Source organism: Phyllobates terribilis, unplaced genomic scaffold, assembly GCF_046119375.1.
Source record: "Phyllobates terribilis strain yellow unplaced genomic scaffold, ASM4611937v1 Scaffold_5__5_contigs__length_657084704, whole genome shotgun sequence".
Lineage (NCBI taxonomy): Eukaryota > Metazoa > Chordata > Amphibia > Anura > Dendrobatidae > Phyllobates > Phyllobates terribilis.
In genome coordinates, this window is record NW_027362765.1 from 173,992,230 (window position 1) to 174,013,397 (window position 21,168).

General features: G+C 43.5%; 1 protein-coding gene across 1 annotated transcript in view; it reads right to left on the bottom strand.

Annotated features, from left to right (window-relative positions):
- Positions 1 to 3,742: 3,742 nt before the first annotated feature.
- MRPL10 (mitochondrial ribosomal protein L10) overlaps positions 3,743 to 21,168 on the bottom strand; it is a 76,507-nt gene continuing 59,081 nt past the window's right edge. Inside the window, exon 6 of the mRNA XM_073683490.1 lies at positions 3,743 to 4,085. Within this exon, the coding sequence (XP_073539591.1) occupies positions 4,069 to 4,085 (17 nt within the window). The 3' untranslated portion in view covers positions 3,743 to 4,068. The remainder of the gene's footprint in view (positions 4,086 to 21,168) is intronic.

Genomic DNA, 21,168 nt, shown 5'->3' on the forward strand with positions numbered 1-21,168 from the left:
ATGAAAACGTTAAAACTTAAAATCCCAAGGTCGTGAAGGGGTTAAAGTAACTCAACAGGGAAGCGATTCCAAACATCTTGGAGAACTAACCACAGATCTTCTGTGGATGTAAGCTTGCACAAATCCTTCTGTCTCTTCATGTAATTAACCTTGAACAGACTGATGTTATGATCTGGGCTCTTTAAGAGACATATCATCACTTCCAGAACTTCATGTTCTTCTTTGTGCTTAAGATAGTCCATAATGACATTGGCTGTATGTTTAGGATTGTTGGCCTGCTGCAGAATAAATTGGAGCCTTGGAGCCAATCAGATGCCTCCCTGATGGTATTGCACCACCATTCTTCACTGTGGCCTGCAGACAGCAACAGAAAGCAAGGCAGTTATACTGCATCAGCAAGGTTTCTCCTAGGAAAAGATTATGGCTGACTTTTTGTAACTTGTAATTTTGGCTTGAGAAAGGCATATCATGGCAAAAACATTGCTTGATTCATCTACCTCATTTGTAACTACTACCATATGCTTTTAAAGACAGAATAAAAGTTATATTTTATCCCTATGAAAAGTTTTCTGGTGCCTCGGATTTCCTTGGATTTTTGAAGCTGATTTGGACCTAGTGGGGTGTCAGTCCGAGTCTGCACAGAGTGGCCTTTGGTGCATGAGAAACATACATAGGAACGAGGTTGCAGAAAAATGACTGCAGGTGCTCTGGATTGATTAGTCAAAATCGGCTGTAGCACAAAGCAGTTTCTTGCAAAAGGGCTGGAAAGCGGTGCAATAATGAGTGTCTGCAAGCGGCAGTGAAGCATGGTGGAGGTTACTTGCAAGTTTGCAGTTGCATTTCATTAAATGGAGTTGAAGATTTAGTATGGATTAATGGTGTCCTCAATGCTGAGAAATACAAGCAGATACTTATCCATTATGAAAATAATCAAGGAGGCATCTGATTGGCTCTAAATTTATTCTTCAGCAGCACAACGACCCCAAACATACAGCCAAAGTCATTAAGAGCTAACTTCAGCATAAAGAAGAGCAAGGAGTCCTATAAAAGATGTTATGGCCCATACAGAGCCATATCATCGTGCCTGTCTGGGAATACATAAAGAGACAGAAGGATTTGCACAAGCTTGCATCCACAGAAGATCTCCAAAATGTTTTGAACAACCTTCCTGTCGAGTTCCTTTGAAAACTGTGTGCAAGTGTACCTAGAAGAATTGATGCTTTGATGCGGTTTAGTAAGCAAAGGGTGGTAACACCAAATATTGATTTAATTTAGATTTCTAATTCACTTTGCATTTTGTTAATTGATAAAAATAAACTACTAACGCTTCTATTTTTCAAAACATTCTTACTATTCCATACTTGGCTAAAACCTTTGCACAGTACTGTATATACTGTACGCACAGAGCAAGTTGCAAAAATACCAATATCTCAGTATTCATTACTAAGAAAATGTGGATTGTTAGATGTTTGTCTTTTTAGACTTAAATCTTACTAAACTAATAATACATAACACTTGTCCCATTTGTGCATTTATTGAGCACCAGAGAGTAGAGTGAAAAAGTAAACTCCTGAATCTCTCATGCACAGGCGCATTTAGCATAGGAAAGTGCTCCGGTGTTCTTTATGAGACAGCTGTTGCCAGACTCCTCTAGCAGCGGATTATCTCCCAAAGAGTAAAAACCTCAGCCATTGGAAAACCAACATGCCAAATCCTTTTCTACTCCATCACCATCTATCAAAGGAAAGCCAGGAGGTGCCTGTACACATTAAATTGTTAGCCGATCCTACTGGTATTAGTGTGTTTAGCCGACTTTAGGCTAATGTGAATTCTGGACTTCAGTGAACTACTAATTTAATTACTTCAAATTGTTTCAAATAAAGAGATGACATTGGAAGTTCCTTTGTCCATTAATAATAATAATTTTTATTTATATAGCGCCAACATATTCCGCAGCACTGCCTGGTTACTGACAAATCTGTTATTTATATCTAGATATATTGGTTAGTGAAATCCATGCCTCAAGGCAAATAACTTTAAGTAAGCCCCCATTATCACATATTATAAAGAGGGACATGAAGCTTTAAAAGGCAACAAAAGCACCCGAAAAGCACAATTGTCAGTCTGGAAAGAGGTGAGAAAATGGTAACAGGAAAAGACCTAATGAAGACTCTAAAAACCGCAAAAACCTCTGTTGATAAGTTTACCATTAGAAAAACAACAAATAAGAATAGTTTACATGGACAACACCACTAAAGAAGTTGCTGCTTTGCAATAAAAAAATTGAGGCCTGTCTGAAATTTGTCCAAGACCACTTGTTTATTCCACAATGCAAAATGTTCTATGGAAAAATTGAAACAAAAATGGCTTATATGGCTTAATGCCTTATCCCAACTGTGAAGCATGTTGGAGAGAGCATTGTGGTTGGGGCTGCTTTGTTGCCTCAGGGTCAAGATGGCTTGCAAGTATGGAAGGGAATATTTTACAAGAGCATTTAAGGGCAGCAGTCTATGACCTCAATCTGAAGAGACATTGGGTGATGCAATAAGACAATGGTCTAAAGCACCCAGGTAAATCTACTAATACTAAAGAATGGAGCCTAAGATAAAAATAAAATGAGCATATACCCTGCATTAAATAAATAAATAGTAATAGTACATGTAAGTAATATAGGGTACTTAGTTGACACTATTTTGATCAAAAAAGTGTAAAAGCCATCCCACTGCATGAAGGTGTACCCGATCCGGATGGACCCTAAGTCTTGTATTTCAATTTCACCTCATAGCATACCTCAAAAAAAGTGGGACCAGAGCAGGACGTAGACCCAACTGTTCCGACTCCTGCCCATGGAAAGCTGTATAGCCAAATGCCCCACCCAAAAAGGTGGAGCCACGCCCCTGTTTGAACAAAGTACAAAAAACTGAAGCAAAACCAAAGAAATGAGCTGCGAAATATGTTGGTAAAAGTGCAATGTGTAGGTGGTGCACATTCACACTGTAGCCATTTAATAGAACCTACGATAAAAATAAAATGAGCAAAACCCTGCAGTAAATAAATAAATAGTAATAGTACATGTCAGTAATTGATGTCATCACACGCCTGTGTCAACAGATATGGAAAACTGGTAAATGGCCCAAAGACTGGACAAGATCCGTGTTTATTCCTATTTTGAAGAAGGGAGATGCTACTGACTGTGGAAACTATCAGACTATTGCGCTCATACCTCATGCCAGCAAAATACTACTGAAGAGCCTATAAAGACGGCTACAGCCTTACTTTGACAACAAGCTGCCAGATGAACAAGCAGGATTCAGAAAAGGCAGAGGAACAAGACATGTAATTGCTAACATTACATGGATAATGGAAAAGGCCAAAGAATACAACAAGGAGATCTATTTTTGCTTCATCGACCACAGCAAAGCCTTCAACTGTGTTGATCACCAGAAACTTTGGAATACCATGAAGAATATGGGTGTGCCAAACCATCTAATCGGTCTCATTAGGAACCTTTACATCAACCAAGAAGCAACAGTCTGAACGGAACACGGCGTCCCGACATGGTTCAAAGTAGAGCGAGGCGTCAGACAAGGCTGCATCCTGTCACCATTTCTCTCCAATTTATATGTAGAAGCTATTTTCAGTAAGGCAGGACTTGCTGAAAAAGAAGAATAAATCAAAATTGCTGGACGAATTATCAACAATCTTAAATATGCAGACAATACAACATTGATAGCAACAAGCGTAGATGGAATGAAGGATTTATTAGAGAGTGTCAAGATGGAAAGCTCAAGCATGGGACTCCTACTCAATACAAGGAAGACAAAGATATTGACTACTGCCAGGTACAACCGGAACACATTTGAGATGGACGGCGATGAACTGGAAGTCGTAAAGGATTTCAACCCACTCGGATCAATGATCACTCAAGATGCAGCGACGACACCGAAAGTCAATAGAATAGTTATGGGCAAATCAACAATGAAGTCATTGGACAAGGTCTTCAAATTGAGGAACATTTCACTGGCGACGAAGACACGGCTCGTACATAGTTTGGTCTTTTCTGTAGTATCATATGGATGCGAAACCTGGATGATAAAGAAACAAGACAGAAGAAGAATCAACGCCTTCAAAATTTGGTACTGGAGAAGGATGTTATCAATACCATGGATGGCAAGAACAACAAACAAATTAATTTAGGAACAAATCAAGCCAGACTTGTCACTCGAAGCAAGGATCACCAAACTACGACTTGCCTACTTTGAACTCATCAAACGAAGAAAGCAATCACTGGAGAAGGACATCATGGGCGGAACAATAGAAGGAACAAGACGAAGAGGAAGACCAGCAAACCGATGACTTGATACAATCAAGATAACGGCGGAGAAGGTCCTGGTGGACCTATCTAGGTTTGCACAAGATCGATCTTCCTACAGAGTGTTCATCCATCAAGTCACCATGGCTCGAGATCGAGCTGAAGGCCTTTAATAATAATAAAGTGCATGTAAATAACATAGGGCACTTAGTTGACACTATTTTGATCAAAAAATCCTAAAATCCTGAAGAGTAGTTAAAAAGAAGTTGATTTATGTCTTGAAAAGGTAAAACCAGAGTTTTTACCTTAAACCCATTTAGATGCTGTTACTTGACCTCAAGAGGCTGTGCACACAAGGCATCCCAAAATTACTAAAAACTGAAGTACACGGTCCCAAATCCTTGTAATCTTGTACAAATCATATTTACTGCTTGAGGAGTTTTCTGCTTCTAAAGTGGTATCTAATGGTTAATTAGGTCATTTTATTTGAGGGTTTACTTTTTCCTCCTGCACTGTTGATATTCACTTAATGTGCTTAATTTAATGGCATTATAAAATTCTAAAATTCTTAGCCATAGAGTAAATTATTTTCAGCAATTTTACATGTGTGTATTGCGGGTAAAACAAAGTGGGTCATAAAAACTTGAGGTGTATGTGTCACACCACAAAACTCACTATGCACTTCATGTCTTAGAAATGAGTCCTGTAAGTGAGAAAATGAATGTGTGACCCCTCTGACAGGAACCATTGACAGAGGATGCTTGTTTGTTCCATCAATGTGACTTTGTATAGAGCAACGTGCACTGTATACAAAAAGTTTGTTTAACCCCTTTACCCCCAAAGGCTGTTTGCACCTTAACCACTTCGCACCAGAGCCTGTTTTTGCCTTCGTGACCGGGCCAATTTTTACAATTCTGACCACTGTCACTTTATGAAGTAATTACTCTGGAACGCTTCAACGTATTCCCCTGATTCTGAGACTGTTTTTTCATGACATATTGTACTTCATGATAGTGGTAAAATTTCTTCGATATAACTTGCGTTTATTTGTGAAAAAATCGGAAATTTGGCGAAAATGTTGAAAATTTTGCAATTTTCTAACTTTGAATTTTCATGCCCTTAAATCAGAGAGATGTGTCACACAAAATAGTTAATAAATAACATTTCCCACATGTCTACTTTACATCAGCACATTTTTGGAACCAACATTTTTTTTGTTAGGGAGCTATAAGGGTTAAAAGTTGACCAGCGATTTCTCATTTTTCCAACAAAATTTACAAAAACATTTTTTTAGGGACCACATCATATTTGAAGTCACTTTGAGGGGTCTTTATGACAGAAAATACCAAAAAGTGAGACCATTCTAAAAACTGCACCCCTCAAGGTGCTCAAAACCACATTCAAGAACTTTATTAACCCTTCAGGTGCTTCACAGGAATTTTTGGAATGTGGAAGAAAAAAATTAACATTTAACTTTTTTCACAAAAATTTTACTTTAGACCCAATTTTTTCTATTTTCACAGGGGTAACAGGAAAAGATGGACCTCAAATTTTTTTGTGCAATTTTTATTGAGCGTGCTGATACCCCATATGTGAGGGAAAACCACTGTTTGGGCGCACTGCAGGGTTCGGAAGGGAAGGAGCGCCATTAGACTTTTTGAATGTAAAATTTGTCTGAATAATTAGCGGACGCCATGTTGCGTTTGGAGAGCTCCTGAAGTGCCTAAACAGTGGAAACCCCCACAAGTGACACCATTTTGGAAACTAGACCCCTTAGGGAACTTATCTAGATGTGTGGTAAGCACCTTGAACCCCAAGGTGCTTCACAGAAGTTTATAATATTGAGCTGTAAAAATAAAATTTTCACATTTTTCCCACAAAAACATTTTTCATCCCTTAATTTTGCATTATCATAAGGGTAATAGGAAAAATTGCACCATGAAATTTGTTGTGCAATTTCTCCTGAACACGCTGATACCCCATATGTGGAGGCAAACCACTGTTTGGGCGCACGGCAGGGTTTGAAAGGGAAGGAGCGCCATTTGACTTTTTGAATGTAAAATTTATTTGAATAATTAGCGGACGCCATGTTGCATTTGGGGAGCCCCTGATGTGCCTAAACAGTGGAAACCCCCCACAAGTGACACCATTTTGGAAACTAGACCCCTTAGGGAACTTATCTAGATGTGTGGTGAGCACCTTAAACCCCAAGGTGCTTCACAGAAAATTATAATATTGAGCTGTAAAAATAAAATTTTCAAATTTTTCCCACAAAACCGTTTTTCATCCCTTAATTTTGCATTATCATAAGGGTAACAGGATAAATTGCACCATGAAATTTGTTGTGCAATTTCTCCTGAGTACGCCGATACCCCATATGTGGGGGAAAACCACTGCTTTGGTGTACGGCAGGGTTCGGAAGAGAAAGGAGCGCTATGTTGGCTGGGATAGGTGGCAGACACCATGTCACATTTGAAGAGTCGCTGACATGCCGAAACAGCAGAAACCCTCAAAAGTGACCCCATTTTGTAAACTACACCTCTCAAGGAATTCATCTAGGGAAGTAGTGAGTATTTTTTAATTTTTTAAATTTATACCATTGGACAGTGAAAAAAGCATAATTATATTTTTACCACAAAAAAATGTTTTACCCTCAGATTTTACATTTTCACACAGGGCAATGGGTAAAAATGGTGCCGAAATGTGTCACACAATTTCTTCTAAAAGTGGCAATACCCCATATGTGGCTGTATTGTACCGCTCAGCCATACGGCAAGATCTAGGGGGGACGGAGTGCTATTTGACAATTGGAGAACAAATTATTGTAGAATAGGCATTTGGATTTGGGAGCACAAAATTTTCTGAATTTCTTTTGGGGGGGCAAGGGCCATTTCGCTTTTCCAGAGCCTTTCTGCTACCAGTAACTTGGAAGTCCCTTATATTTTTAACAGATGACAGACCTGAGTGGAGACTAGCTTTTTTTGAGGACTGAGTTGAAGCTTTTATTGGGAACATTTTATGTAACATTTATCAGGCGCTCTAGGCTGAGCACTTAAATCAGGGTTTCCATCTAAATTTCCAAGTGATATAATTCAGATGAAACCCCTGCGGGATCCATTCACTGTAATGAGGCAGCAGAGTTACTCTGGACTTCGTCTGGCCTCTGTTCAGCAGTGTCCTTCTCTTCAGATATGCACAAAACTGTGGCTGACGGAGCTTTTATGCACGCCTAAAAAGACGGACACCGTCAGATCATATGCCAGACAGCGTCCGTATTTTGTAGAAAAAATAATTATTTCTGCATCGCTTTATTCTGAGAGCTATAACTTTTTTATTTTTTTGGCTGATGTAGGTGTATGGCAGCTTGTTTTTTGAGGGACAAGATGACTTCTTCAGGGGTACCATTTTTATTTACATTTGTCTTTTTGATCTCGTTTTGTTTCACTTTTTGTTCATACGATGATAAAATATAGTTTTTTTTTTACAGTGTTCACTAAAGGTGTTTACTAGTTTTAGTAAGACAGTTTTATAGGTTGGGTCGTCCCGGAGACGGCGATACCAAATATGTGTACTTTAATTGTGTAGTTTTTTTTCCATAATAATATTTATTTATGGGTACAATATATTTTTTTGTTTTTTTTTCTTATTATTTTGTGATTTTTTTTTTAAATGTTTTTACAACTTTTTTACTTTGCTCCATTATGGGACTTTCACTTTCTGCAGTGTGATCACAGTTGTAAGGTATAGCAGTGCAAGATCACTGCTATGCCTTATAACCTGTCAGTGCTGCAGCCTCAAGTTAGTTAGATCATGCACTGCGCATGATCTAACTAACTTGCTAGTGCCTGGTGACCCGGATATCGTCATAACGACATCGGGTCACCATGGCAATGATCGGGACACCACGGCAACGATCAGGACCTCTCCGATCCGAGAGCAGAGGCGCGCTTCTGTCCCTCTGCTCACTCACCAAATGTTGTGATCGCAGCGGTCGCAGCGCTTAGTACTGGGTCCCGGGTGTCAGCTGTCAGAATCAGCTGACACCCGGCGGTGATCGCGTGCGCACAGCCTCTGAAATCGCTGAAATGTATCCATTCGTCCCAGGTCAATAAGTACCAGGCCACAGGGACGTATGGATACGTCTAATGTCAGAAAGGGGTTAAAGAGATTTCTACATCAGAACATATCCTAATGTTTAAATCATTTTTTTGTTAAATGTATATTTAAAAAAAAATTGACAATGTTTTTTCATAGTACAACCTGTAATTAAAAGAAAAAAAACAGATTATAAAACTTGGAATTTCACACTTTCCAATGGCTCTCTTTTAGACCCATACTACCTGTTCTTTCAGGAAGAATTTTCAGTAGCCTCATTATCATCACAGGTAGAATTAGAATAACAGGTAACACCTCCATACACATCTAATAACACAGGATCCAACAATCACAGTAGGTGATGTCACAGCTTACCCTTCAGAGTGACCTTTGCTCACACTCATTAGATGCTTCAACTGAAAAAAAAAGGATCTGAGCTACAGGCTGAATTTCATAATAGATCTGTGATTTCACTATATATCGCATTGTTGATGTATTGCACAATACAGTATGAGCGATTGAACAATTGGAGTTTCAAGACCCCTAAGAACAGTAAAAATAGATTTTTTTCCTATTTTCTGGTATATTGTATGGTAAAAATAAATTGTGTCATTCAAAAATACTAGTTTTGTTTAAAAAAAACACACCCTCTTATAGCTATGTAGACAGAAAAATATAAAAGTTATGGCTCTGGGAACAAGAGTAGGAAAAAATGAAAGTGCAAAAATGAAAAATTCCTGGTTCCAAAGGGAATCTACCAGCAGATTTTTGCTATGTAATCTGACAACAACATGAGGTAGGAACAGATACCCTGGTTCCAGCGATGGGTCACTTAGTTTACTGGGTGCAGCAGTTGTGACACAATCACAGTTTTCTCTGCTGCAGATCTAGCAGAGCTCAGTTGTTGAGCTGTGTATAACCCTGCACGCACCACTGCTTTCTGTGTACATTGTGTAGTGACAGAGAGCTGCTAATCAGTGCTGGAGGCTTGGTTGGACAAAGAGGCAGGAGACCAGTTGTCCTGTAGTGATAATCTCCTGCTGATAAAACACTAACTGTATTAAACAGTAAAGCACAGCTCAGTAAATGACACATCACTGTAATCAGGGACTCTGCTCCTACATTAAGCTGCTCTCAGATTACATAGCAAAAACCTGGTGACAGATTCCCTTTTCTATAAAGGTAGTTTTCTGTTGATAGCTTCCCATTAAAGGGGTTCTCCAGGTTTGTGTTGAAATCCTCACAGCGTGTGAATCGCGCTGTCAGGATTTTCCCGTGACAGCTGCGAGAGCTGGTGGTTATGTGGCCACAAGTATGCGATATCCATACTTCCAGCTACATTCTGACTACACGAGTATGGCTTTGCTTAATTCACTTGTATTGAGCGAGGGCGCACACGTCTAGTTGGAATGTGACTGCATATCGCATACTTGCGGTCACATGACTGCCTGCTCTTGGGGCCAGAACGCGAAATCCAGACAGTGTACTGTTTGTGAGCTGTACAACCCCTTTAAGGCACCATGTCGGCACAGTATGTCTACATAGCCCTTAAAGAATGGACCACTGGGCACTCTTTGGTACTATGTGGAAACTGTAGACTAAATATGGCTCTGAGTGGGGAGAGTATTGCACTTTCAATTTTCTAAGAGCAATTATTAATTCTTTAATACTTTAATATTAAATGGCTTTTGTCACCTCAGACATCACTATCCCTGCACCAGAAAACGTCATCCCTCTCACAATCACTGTGAATAGATTGATGGCTGTGCAGCACGGTGGCTCACTGGTCAGAATTATAGCCTTACAGTACTGGGTTCTGGGGTTCAAATCCCACCAAGGACAACATCTGCAAGGTGTTTGTATGTTTTCCCTGGGTTTGTGTCGGTTTCTTCCAACAGTCCAACAGTCCAAAGGTAACTGTTATTTTGATTGTGAGCCCCAATGGGGTCAGTGATCGTGATGTCTGTAAAGCGCGTTTGAAATTAATGGTGCTATATAAGGGAGTAAAATATATGAAATCTGTGTCTCATTCTATTCACTTCTATGGGTTTTTCAAAATCTGGTCCCTCATCCTCCATTCACCCAACAATACTTGGTAACTGTACTTAGATACTGCATAGTTCCCAATCATCCCGGATCCAGTGGGACTGTCCCGGGAGGTCAGGAGTGTCCCAACTTCCATTGACTCTGTGTGATGTCTTCTCTCCTGTATTGCTACATAGCTCATCCTTCTCAAAGGGAAACTCAGCTCTCCACGTACTTACATTTAATTAAATAAACAGTTGTTCTCTTTTTTTTGAGATCTGATTTCACCACGACTCACACCCACAAACAGCATATTTGTAGGAAACAGCAAATACAATGAGCTACAGACTGCACAGGCAGGTATGAAATAAATCACAGGATCTGAAATTACAGGCAGGTTGTAGAAATAGAGATATATCTTTATATACCAGTGCATTTCTAGGTACTTGTATCCTGGAAGATAAAATAAAAGTAACATTTTATTCTTCCTATAAAAGTACTAAAAAAATGAAAAAAAAAAACAATTACATAAATGTAATTTTTAATGCACTTTAAAAAAATAAATAAACATCACAAATCAGCAAATAAGACATTTTTGGTAACCGTAACAACCTGTACTACACAGTGGACAGATTATTTACAGTGATCAATAAATGTCGTACAAAAATGTCGTGACTGATTTTTTTATTCATTACAAACATAAAAAATGTACTAATAATGTAACGACATTCCCAGACTGTCTGCTTAATGTACCTCATTGCCACTATGCCCCCTCTGACGTCTCCTCCTGCCAGGGTAAAAAGAAATGGTAAATGGGTTTGACTTGAGGTGTAGTCAAAATTGCCGCAGCGCAACACATAGTTTGTATCTCTTTCTGTTTTGTAAAAGTTGGGAGGCATGGATACTGGTCACTGACCAGCTTATGCAGCATTATTTGAAAACCAAAACCCCTATTTATTATAATGATTGCTGGAATACACGACAAGCTCTTCTTACCTATTGTGTCCCACTTATTTCTTTATAGATTGTAAGCTTGCAAGCAGGGACCTCACTCCTCCTGTAACTGTTGGATTATGTATTACTCATAATGTCTTTATACTCTGTAAATGTCCCCACTTAATTGTAAAGTGCTGCAGAATATGTTGGCGCTATATAAATAAAATTATTAATATTGGACACATGGGTGTACATTGAAATCATGGGGCCCCATACCAGAAGATCTAATTGATACTCCCTCAACCCTAAAAAAATATAATGAATATTAAGCAGTGTCACAGAAGATCATATCTCACAACTTTGCAGCTCTTACAAAGTAATTTTTCTACTATAGAAGCCCCTACATTTCCCTTTCATTGCACCCATAAAGTATGATGCAAACAAAAGTGCCCCCTAAACACAGTATGATACCCCCATAGTGAATTCCTCCATAGTACACTCCACTCACACAGTATGATAACCCTACTGCCCCAACACAACCCTCCACACAGTATGATGTGTCTCAACACAACTCTCCACGCTGTATGATAGCCCTTACTAGCACTCCAAACATTATAATGGCCTCCACACAGCCCTCCAAACAGCATAATGGCCCCCACACAGTCTTCCAAACAGCATAATGGCCCCCAAACAGGGTGATAGACCCCACACAAACTACTGTATACAGTATAATGGCCCCCATCATATCCTAGCCCTCCAAACAGTTTGATGGACCCCCCACATAGCCCTGCAAACAGTAAAATGGCCCCCCACATAGCCCTGCAAACCATATAATGGACCCCCATATAGCCCTGCAAACCACATAACGGCCTCCCACATAGCCCTGCAAACAGTATAATGGCCCCCCCACATAGCTCTCCAAAAAATATAAAGGCTCCCACATAGCCCTCCATATAGCATAATGGCCCCCATATAGCCCTCCAAATAGTATAATGGCCCCCACATACCCCTTAAAATATTATAATGGCCCAACACATAGCTCTCCAAATATTATGATAGCCCACATGTAGTCCTCCAAATAGTATAATGGATCCCACATAGCCCTCCAAATATTATAATGCCCCCACATAGCCCTACAAATAGTATAATGCCCCCCACATAGCCTTCCATATAGTATAATGGGCCCAAAATAGCCTTCCATGTAGTGTAATGGCCCCCGCATAGCCCTCCAAATATTATAATGGCCCCCGCATTGCCTTCCATATAGTATTATGGGCCCCACATAGTCCTTCATGTAGTATAATGGGCCCCATATAGCCCTTCATGTAGTATAATGGGCCCCACATTGCCTTCTATGTAGTATAATATGCCCCACACTGTCATAAATGTAGTATAATGCACCCCACATTTCCTCCATATAGTTGTCACGCACAGTATAGGTAAGACAAAGTGCAACACAAAGGGATGAGGGGAAGGGAGCCCAGACAATAGGGAAAGGGGCATTGGAGACCCCTAGGCTAATATAATATCACCCTGTCTCCCCTACCGTTCCTATATTGGTTCCTCACCAATCGCCGAACAGGAATCCTAAGCTCTGTATAACCCTAGAGCTAGGCCCTGGATAGGGAAGAGGGGATGAGCACTGGTCAGTCCCCACTATAAACTAAAGACAACAAGGGAGACAAACACAGGGGGAAGAAAGTTAGCTTGAGCCGACTTCAGAGAGATTACACCAAACGTCCTCAAAGCACCAGAGAGGAAGTAAGCAGACTGCAATAGCTCCAAACCTTCACAAGGGAACATGTGAACATCACCGGCCCCTCCCTGAAGCAAACTGAAAGTATTTAAACACCCAGGCCAGTGTGTCAATCAGAACAGGAGGGAGGTAGCCGCTGGGTCCTAAAGTAAGACAGATTTAAGAAGGCGTCTGTAATGCCAAACAAAGTGACCTTCTGCAACCAGCTGCAGAATGACTGTCTGCTACATGTGACACACCCGTGACAATAGTATAATGCACCCCACATTGTCCTCCATGTAGTAAAATCAATCTCACATATTCCTCCACATAGTATTATGGCCCCACATTGCCCTTCATATAGTATAATGGGCCCCACATTGTCCTCCATGTAGTAAATTGGGCCACACATTGTCATCCATACAGTATAATTGTCCCCATATAGTCTTCCATACAGTATAATGGTCCCCATATAGTCTTCCATACAGAATAATGGCCCCCCATACATAGTATAATGCATGTCACATATTCCTCCACGTAGTATTATGGGCCCCACATAGTCTTTCATACAGAATGATGGCCCCCACATAGTTCTCCATATAGTATAATGGACCCCACAGTGCCCTCTATGTAGCTTAATGCACCCCGCATTGTCCTCCATGTAGTATAGTGCACCTCACATTGTCCAGCATGTAGTATAATAGGCCCCACATGGTCCTCCATGTAGTATAATGGACCCTTATTGCTTGCCATAAAGTATAATGGGCCCTACATTGTCTTCTATGCAGTATAATATGCCCCACATAGTCCTCCATGTAATATAATAAGCCCCCATTGCCTTCTACACAGTATAATGGGCCCCGCATGTACTATAATGCACCCCACATTGTCCTCCATGCAGTATAATGGGCCCCACATAGTCCTCCATATAGTATAATGGGCCTCACATAGTCCTCCATAACAGGCCCCACATAGTCCTCCATACAGTATAATGGGCCCCACATAGTCCTGTAGTATAATGGGTTCCACATAGTCTTCCATGTAGTATAATGGCTCCCACAATGCCCTCCATACAGTATAATGGGCCCCACATAGTCCTGTAGTATAATGGGTTCCACAGTCTTCCATGTAGTATAATGGGACCCACAATGCCCTCCATACAGTATAATGGGCCCCACAATGCCCTCCATACAGTATAATGGGCCTCACATAGTCCTGTAGTATAATGGGTTCCACATAGTCTTCCATGTAGTATAATGGGCCCCACAATGCTCTCTATACAGTATAATGGGCCCCAGATAGTCCTCCATGTAGTATAATGGGCCCCTATTGCCTTCCATACGGTATAATGGGCCCAACATTGTCCTCCATGTAGTATAATGCACCGCACATTGTTCTCATTGATTAAAAAATATATACTCACCTCTCTCCTTTCCCTGCTGCTCCAATCAATTCAGTGTGTGGTCTGAAGTGCCATACATCTCAGCAAAGTGCCATGTAATGACGCCATCGCACCACTGCGCTGAGATGTCAGCTCTCAGATGCCGCGAGAGAATAAAGAAGGAGGAAGCTCCCTTTTTCATCATTGTATTCAACTCTATCAGCATCCAATGATGCCAATACAGTTGAACGCGTGATGATGTGCGTAATTTTTAAAATGTAAAAAATTACAATATATATTTTTTGTTTGCCTATAATACAAAGGAAATGTGTGATCTTTAACTTTAGGTCTTTTAGAGATCATTTAATCTCTGTTCACAATCACAGTAATTTGACCAGGAATGCCCAAAGTTTTATATATGTCTATATAAAAAAAATGTAAATGTTCATTTGTTGAAAATCTTAAAAATTTCAGAAAGTTCTTCACAGATTGCTTTGAAATTTTGATACAACGTTGCATTCGAATACACGCATGTTTTTATATACCTATGTTTTTATATATCAGCTGTTGGACGTAAAAGCAACAGCGAGAGGAGGGTGTTACGAGCTCAGTCCCAAGCTGACTCTCCCCGGCCGCCCGGCATTCCCCTTAGTGACATCTCATTCACAAACCCTTCTCCCTCTCCTTCATTTGCCCCAGCCGCTGCCTGTGCTCTTGAATGGGACAGGAACCAGCTGGTGACCTGAGCATTCCTCTTCTTTGCATTTCTCATCCAGACGAGGGGCGAATGGTGCGTTACCAAACGAAACTGTCGCCCGAGCAAATAAAAGCGTAGGGACTCCAAGGCCCACTTAATAGCACTACGTTATAATTTTTCTCTGCCGGGGTAAGTTTCCTGCTCAAGTAGGTGACTGGATGTTCATCTCCGTTCACCCCCTGCGACAGTACTGCACCTAGGCCTACCTCTGAGGCATCCGTTTGTACGGCAAAGTTTTTCTTGAAGTTGGGGCTGATGAGTACTGGCTGTCCACACAACGCCAACTTCATGGACTGAAACGCTTCCTCTGCTTGAGGGTTCCACCGTACCATAACCGACTTCTTACCCTTTAACAGATCGGTTAGGGGTGCCAATCTCCCAGCAAAATTAGGTATAAACTGGCGGTAGTACCCAATGATGCCAAGGAACGCTCTCACCTGTTTTGTAGTCAATGGCCTGGGCCAGTTTTGAATGGCCTCGATCTTATTTATTTGGGGTTTGATAACCCCACGGCCAATCACGGAACCTAAGTACCGAGCTTCCTCGACACCTATCGCACAATTTTTTGGGTTCGCTGTTAACCTCGCGACTCTGAGTGAATCCAGCACCGCTTGTACCTGGGACAGGCGGGTATGCCAGTCAGTACTAAAGATGATGATATCATCTAAATATGCTGATGCATACTTCTGATGAGGCTCTAGCACTATGTTCATCAACCTCTGGACGGTGGCTGGGGTCCCATGTAATCCAAAAGGCAAAACAACATAGTGATAGAGGCCCTCGTGTGTTATAAAGGCGGTCTTTTCTTTCGCCGACTCTGTCAGAAGCACCTGCCAGTAACCCTTAGTCAGATCGAGCGTGGTGAAATACTGGGCCTGCCCCAGTCTCTCGATCAGCTCGTCTACTCGAGGCATTGGATAAAGGTTAAATTTCGACACCTCATGCAATTTTCGGAAGTCATTACAAAATCGTAATGATCCGTATGGCTTCGGAATCAGCACAATGGGGCTAGCCCACTCACTCCTAGATTCCTCAATGACTCCTAACTGGAGCATTTGTTTTACCTCAGCCACTATTGTCTACGGGACTCCGGCACACGGTATGGTTTCATTTGTACCCTTACCCGAGCCTTGATAACAATGTCATGTTGGATCACAGATGTACGGCCGGGCATTTCGGAGAATACATCCATATTCTGCTGCACTAATTTCCGAGTCTCCCGCCGCCGATGTTTAGTGAGAGCGTCACTTATTTTTACCTCTCCTCTGGCCTCCTCTCGGGCTGGTGTTGGAAGGTCCACAGAGGACATGAAAGGAGTCGCCTCCGTAATCATACATTCCCAGTCTTTCCAGGCTGTAAGCAAATTGACGTGATATAACTTTTCGGGTTTCCTCTTCCCAGGCTGTTATACTCTATAATTTACCTCCCCCACCTTTTCCCGGACTTCATATGGCCCTTGCCACTTGGCCAATAGCTTACTCTCTTCAGTGGGCACTAATACGAATACCCGATCCCCTTCTTTAAAGGACCTAACTGTGGCCTTTCTATTATGTGCTTGGCTCTGCACTGCTTGAGCATCCAGGAGGTGTTCCTTTACTATAGGCACGACCGCCGCGATCCGGTCCTGCATACTCGCCACGTGTTCTATTACACTCTTATGTGGGGTAGGTTCCTGTTCCCATGTCTCTTTGGCTACGTCCAGCAGCCCCCTAGGATGCCTGCTGTACAATAGCTCAAAGGGTGAGAACTCCGTGGAAGTCTATGATACTTCGCAGACAGCGAACATCAAATAGGGCAGTAACATGTCCCAATCCCTCCCATCCTTGGAAACCACCTTTTTTAACATGGACTTGAGGGTTTTATTGAACCGTTCGACTAAACTGTCGGTCTGTGGATGATAGACAGACATGCACAACTGTTTTATTTTCAGCAGCTTGCACAGTTCCTTCATCACCTTGGACATAAAAGGAGTCCCCTGATCTGTAAGGATCTCCTTAGGTAGCCCAAGGTGACAGAACATGGCAAACAACTCCCGTGCAATAAGTTTAGCAGAGGTGTGGCGTAGAGGAATGGCCTTTGGATAACGGGTGGCATAATCGAACACCACTGGTATGTGTTGGTGGCCACGAGCTGACTTTACAATGTGTCCCACCAAATCCATTGCAATCCATTCAAAAGGTAACTCTATAACCGGCAGAGGTACCAATGCGCAACGGAAGCTTGCGGTGAGTGTGGTCAGCTGACATTCCGGGCAAGATTCACAATACCTTTGTACCTCAGCGTAAATCCCAGACCAAAAGAACTGCGGCAAGATGCACTCTTGCGTCTTTTTAACCCCCTAGATGCCCCTCCAGCAGGTGTGTGTGGGCCATTTCGAGTACCGCCCGACGGTGTGACTGAGGCACTACTAGTTGTTCCACGACCTCGTCCTGGATCTTGTCAACCCTATAGAGTAAATCTTGGTTGACCGCCATGCACGGAAAAACCGCCTCTGCACCCGGTTGCTGAGCCACCCCATTTACCTCTATTACCCTTTCCCGTGCCCGGGTCAGGGTAGGATCCTGTAACTGAGCTGTCCCAAATGCTCCCTGGGACACTTCCAGCTCTGGGATCGATGGAGTCTCCTTGACCTCTCCTGCCAATACCTCTAGGGAAAACCTATCGGGTTCACACTCTGTCCCTAGGTTGGCGACCCCTACGGCAGGTATCCCTGACTCGGGATCTTTGGGTTCCGCACCCGGACACATCTTTATTCTGGGATGGTTAATTCTACTCTCCCACAAGGACCAAAACAGTGGTAGATCTCTTCCCAGCACAGTCCCGTAAGGAAGAGTCTTTACCACTCCCACCATATGTTTAACCTCTCCACACTGAGTGAAAAAGGTAACCTCCGTAGTCGGATACTCGCAGAGTTCACCATGTATGCATACGACCCCGACTTTACCCCCAGTGGGTTCTAACCCAGAGATCAATGACCTATGGACGAGGGTCACTAGGCTCCCTGAGTCCAAGAGAGCCTCCACTCGATGTCCATTGACGTGCACCTGGCACAGATGGGGTTCGCCTGTTGGACCTACGGGGTCCACGGTGTAGATGGTCCGAGCATACATAGATGACCTACGGTTGTACCCGCAGTCCATGGGTTCAACAGTCAGGGGGCAGTTGGCAGCCACGTCCTGGCGCTTGGCATCACCAGCATCTAAGAGCGGTGGCACCACTAGTCCTGGAGGCCAATTTAGGGGAAGCTGGTCTACTGCCACCCTCACTCTGGGGTATCCCCTCAGTATGGGCTCTGTTCTGACTGTCCCCAGCAGAGGGACGTGGCCCTTTCCCAGACTCCTGGGCATGCAGGGGCCAGCGTGCCATTCGCATTGGGGCAGAGTCCCGTACAATCAGGCTAACCACCTGGTCCAGGTTACTTGCCCCACCCAACGCTGTATAGCAGCTGGCAGAGTTCTCACAAGCCGGTCGACCACCACCCTCTCTACCATCTGGGACGCAGTCAAGGTCTCAGGCTGGAGCCACTTTTTGACTAACTGTAACAAGTCATATGCCTGAGATCTAGCAGGTTGGGACTCCGCAAAGGACCACTGGTACACACGTTGTGCCCGCACATAAGTGTTAACCCCCAGTTGGGCAAGGATCTCACCTTTCAGTTTCTCGTAATTCAGGGCATCCTCCCGGGTGAGGTTAAGGTACGCCTTCTGGGCATCTCCCATCAGCAGCGGAGCCACCACTTCAGCCCACTGGGAAACTGGCAGGTTCTCCTGCTCCGCGGTGTGCTCGAAGACAGTGAGGAAGGCTTCCATGTTGCCCTCCGGACTCCGCTTCCTCAATGCAGAACGGACCTTGTCCCGGGCCTCAGAACGAATCGGGGTCGGTGTTGGAGGCGTCTCTCGCAGGGCTGCAATCTGCTGCAAAATCAGTTTGTTAGTTTTCTGCTGTTGTTGATACAGTAGCTGCTGCTGCTGATTGTGCTATTGTTGCAGCTGCTGTTGCTGATTGTGCTGCTGTTGCTGCTGCTGGGTGAGTACCAACTGCTTTAGTAACTCCTCCATGGTGTTAGCAGGCCTGAGTTGTAGCTTTGCAGGCTGGATCATGGACATGCAGCTTTTGGGGTATGCCTCAGTTCACACTGCCCGCATTCTCCACCATATGTAGTGTGGCGGTGTTCACACAGTGCGATTTAACAGGCAGTGACACAAGAAAATGTCCAACTTAAAGTTTTTATTGTCCAAATAACTCACACAGTGAAGGCAGCTTTATCCTCCGGATCGCAGCCGGGTTGTCCATATTAGTTAGTACAAACAAAACACCGTTGCCGTGGGCGATTGCACCGCCGTATCACTCCGAGAGGTCAGGAGACTGAGATGGCCACTCCAGAACCTTCACTTTGTTCTGCTGTAGCCAATGACAGGTCGACTTGGTCTTGTGTTTTGCATCGTTGTCATGTTGGAACGTCCAAGTACGTCCCATGACCAGCTTCCGGGTGTGCAAATTTGCATCCAGTATTTGCTGATAACATGCTGCATTCATCTTTCCTTCAGCTTTTACGAAGTTTCTTGTACCTTTGTAGCTCACACATCCCCAAAACATCAGCGATCCACCTCCGTGCTTTACTGTAGGAATGGTGTCCCTTTCATCATAGGCCTTGTTGACCTCTCTCCAAATGTAACGTTTATGGTTGTGGCCAAAAAGTTCAATTTTGGTCTCATCACTCCAAATTACTTTGTTCCAGAAGTTTTGAGGCTTGTCTCTGTGCTGTTTGGCGTATTATAGGCGAGATACTTTGTGGCATTTGGGCAGTAATGGCTTTCTTCTGGCGACTCGACCATGCAGCCCATTTTTCTTCAAGTGCCTCCTTATTGTGCATCTTGAAACAGCCACACCGCTAGTTTTCAGAGAGTCCTGAATTTCAGCTGATGTTATTTGTGAGTTTTCTTTGCATCCCGAACAATTTTCCTGCAGTTGTGGCCGAAATTTTTGTTGGTCTACCTGACCATGGTTTGGTTTTTACAGATTTTCCATTTGTTAATCACAGTTTGAATGCTGCTGACTGGCATTATCAATTCCTTGCATATTCGTTTGTATCCCTTTCCTCTGTTGTACAGTTCAACTTTTACGGGTCCAGGTGGTCGAACCTCTGTGCTTTGGTGCAAGGAGGGACCAGAGGAGCGTGACTAAGTGCCTACTCGGCCTGACCAAGGTCGCACGGCGGCTTAATCGACTCCGTGAACCAGGGAGGGACGGGGCAGGTGGACCAGGTGCCACTCTGGGACCGACCTTGTGTGAGAGCAGGTGACTCCCACGGGTCAGATGGCAGGAACTGACCGGTACTGCGGATGAGCACGGCAGGAAGGCTGACGGGTGGTCCGGGTAGACAAGCAGGCTGGTTTGGCAGATAGCCAGACGGGTGCTCCGGGTAGGCAGGCTGGCGAGCATGGCGGGTTACAGGCAGGTGCTCCAGATAGGCTGGCTGGCACAACAGGTAACAGGCGCTCCAGGTAAGCAGGCTGGCGGGCACAACAGGCAACAGACAGATGGTTCCAGGTAAGCAGGCTGGTGGGCACGGCAGGTAACTGGCAGGTGCTTCCAGGTAAGCAGGCTGGTGGGCAGAACTATAGAAAGACTGGCGGGCTGGGCTGTAGACAGACAGACGGGCAGGACTGACAGGCAGCGGGACCTGAGGGCTGAAGCAAGTGTTAGCACACGGAACAACAACCTTGCACAGGCACCTCCATATTGGAGGAGATGCCTAATATAGGGGAAGTCCTCTGGCCATTGGCCGGGGTCTCTATAGGACGGTGCGCGCGGCCCCTTTAAGAGGGAGGGAACGCGCGCGCCCTAAGCACGGAGCTGGGGAAGCTGCGTGCGGTGCGCGTCACAGCACCAGGGAAGCGGGAGGATGCCGGACCTGGACGGCGGCG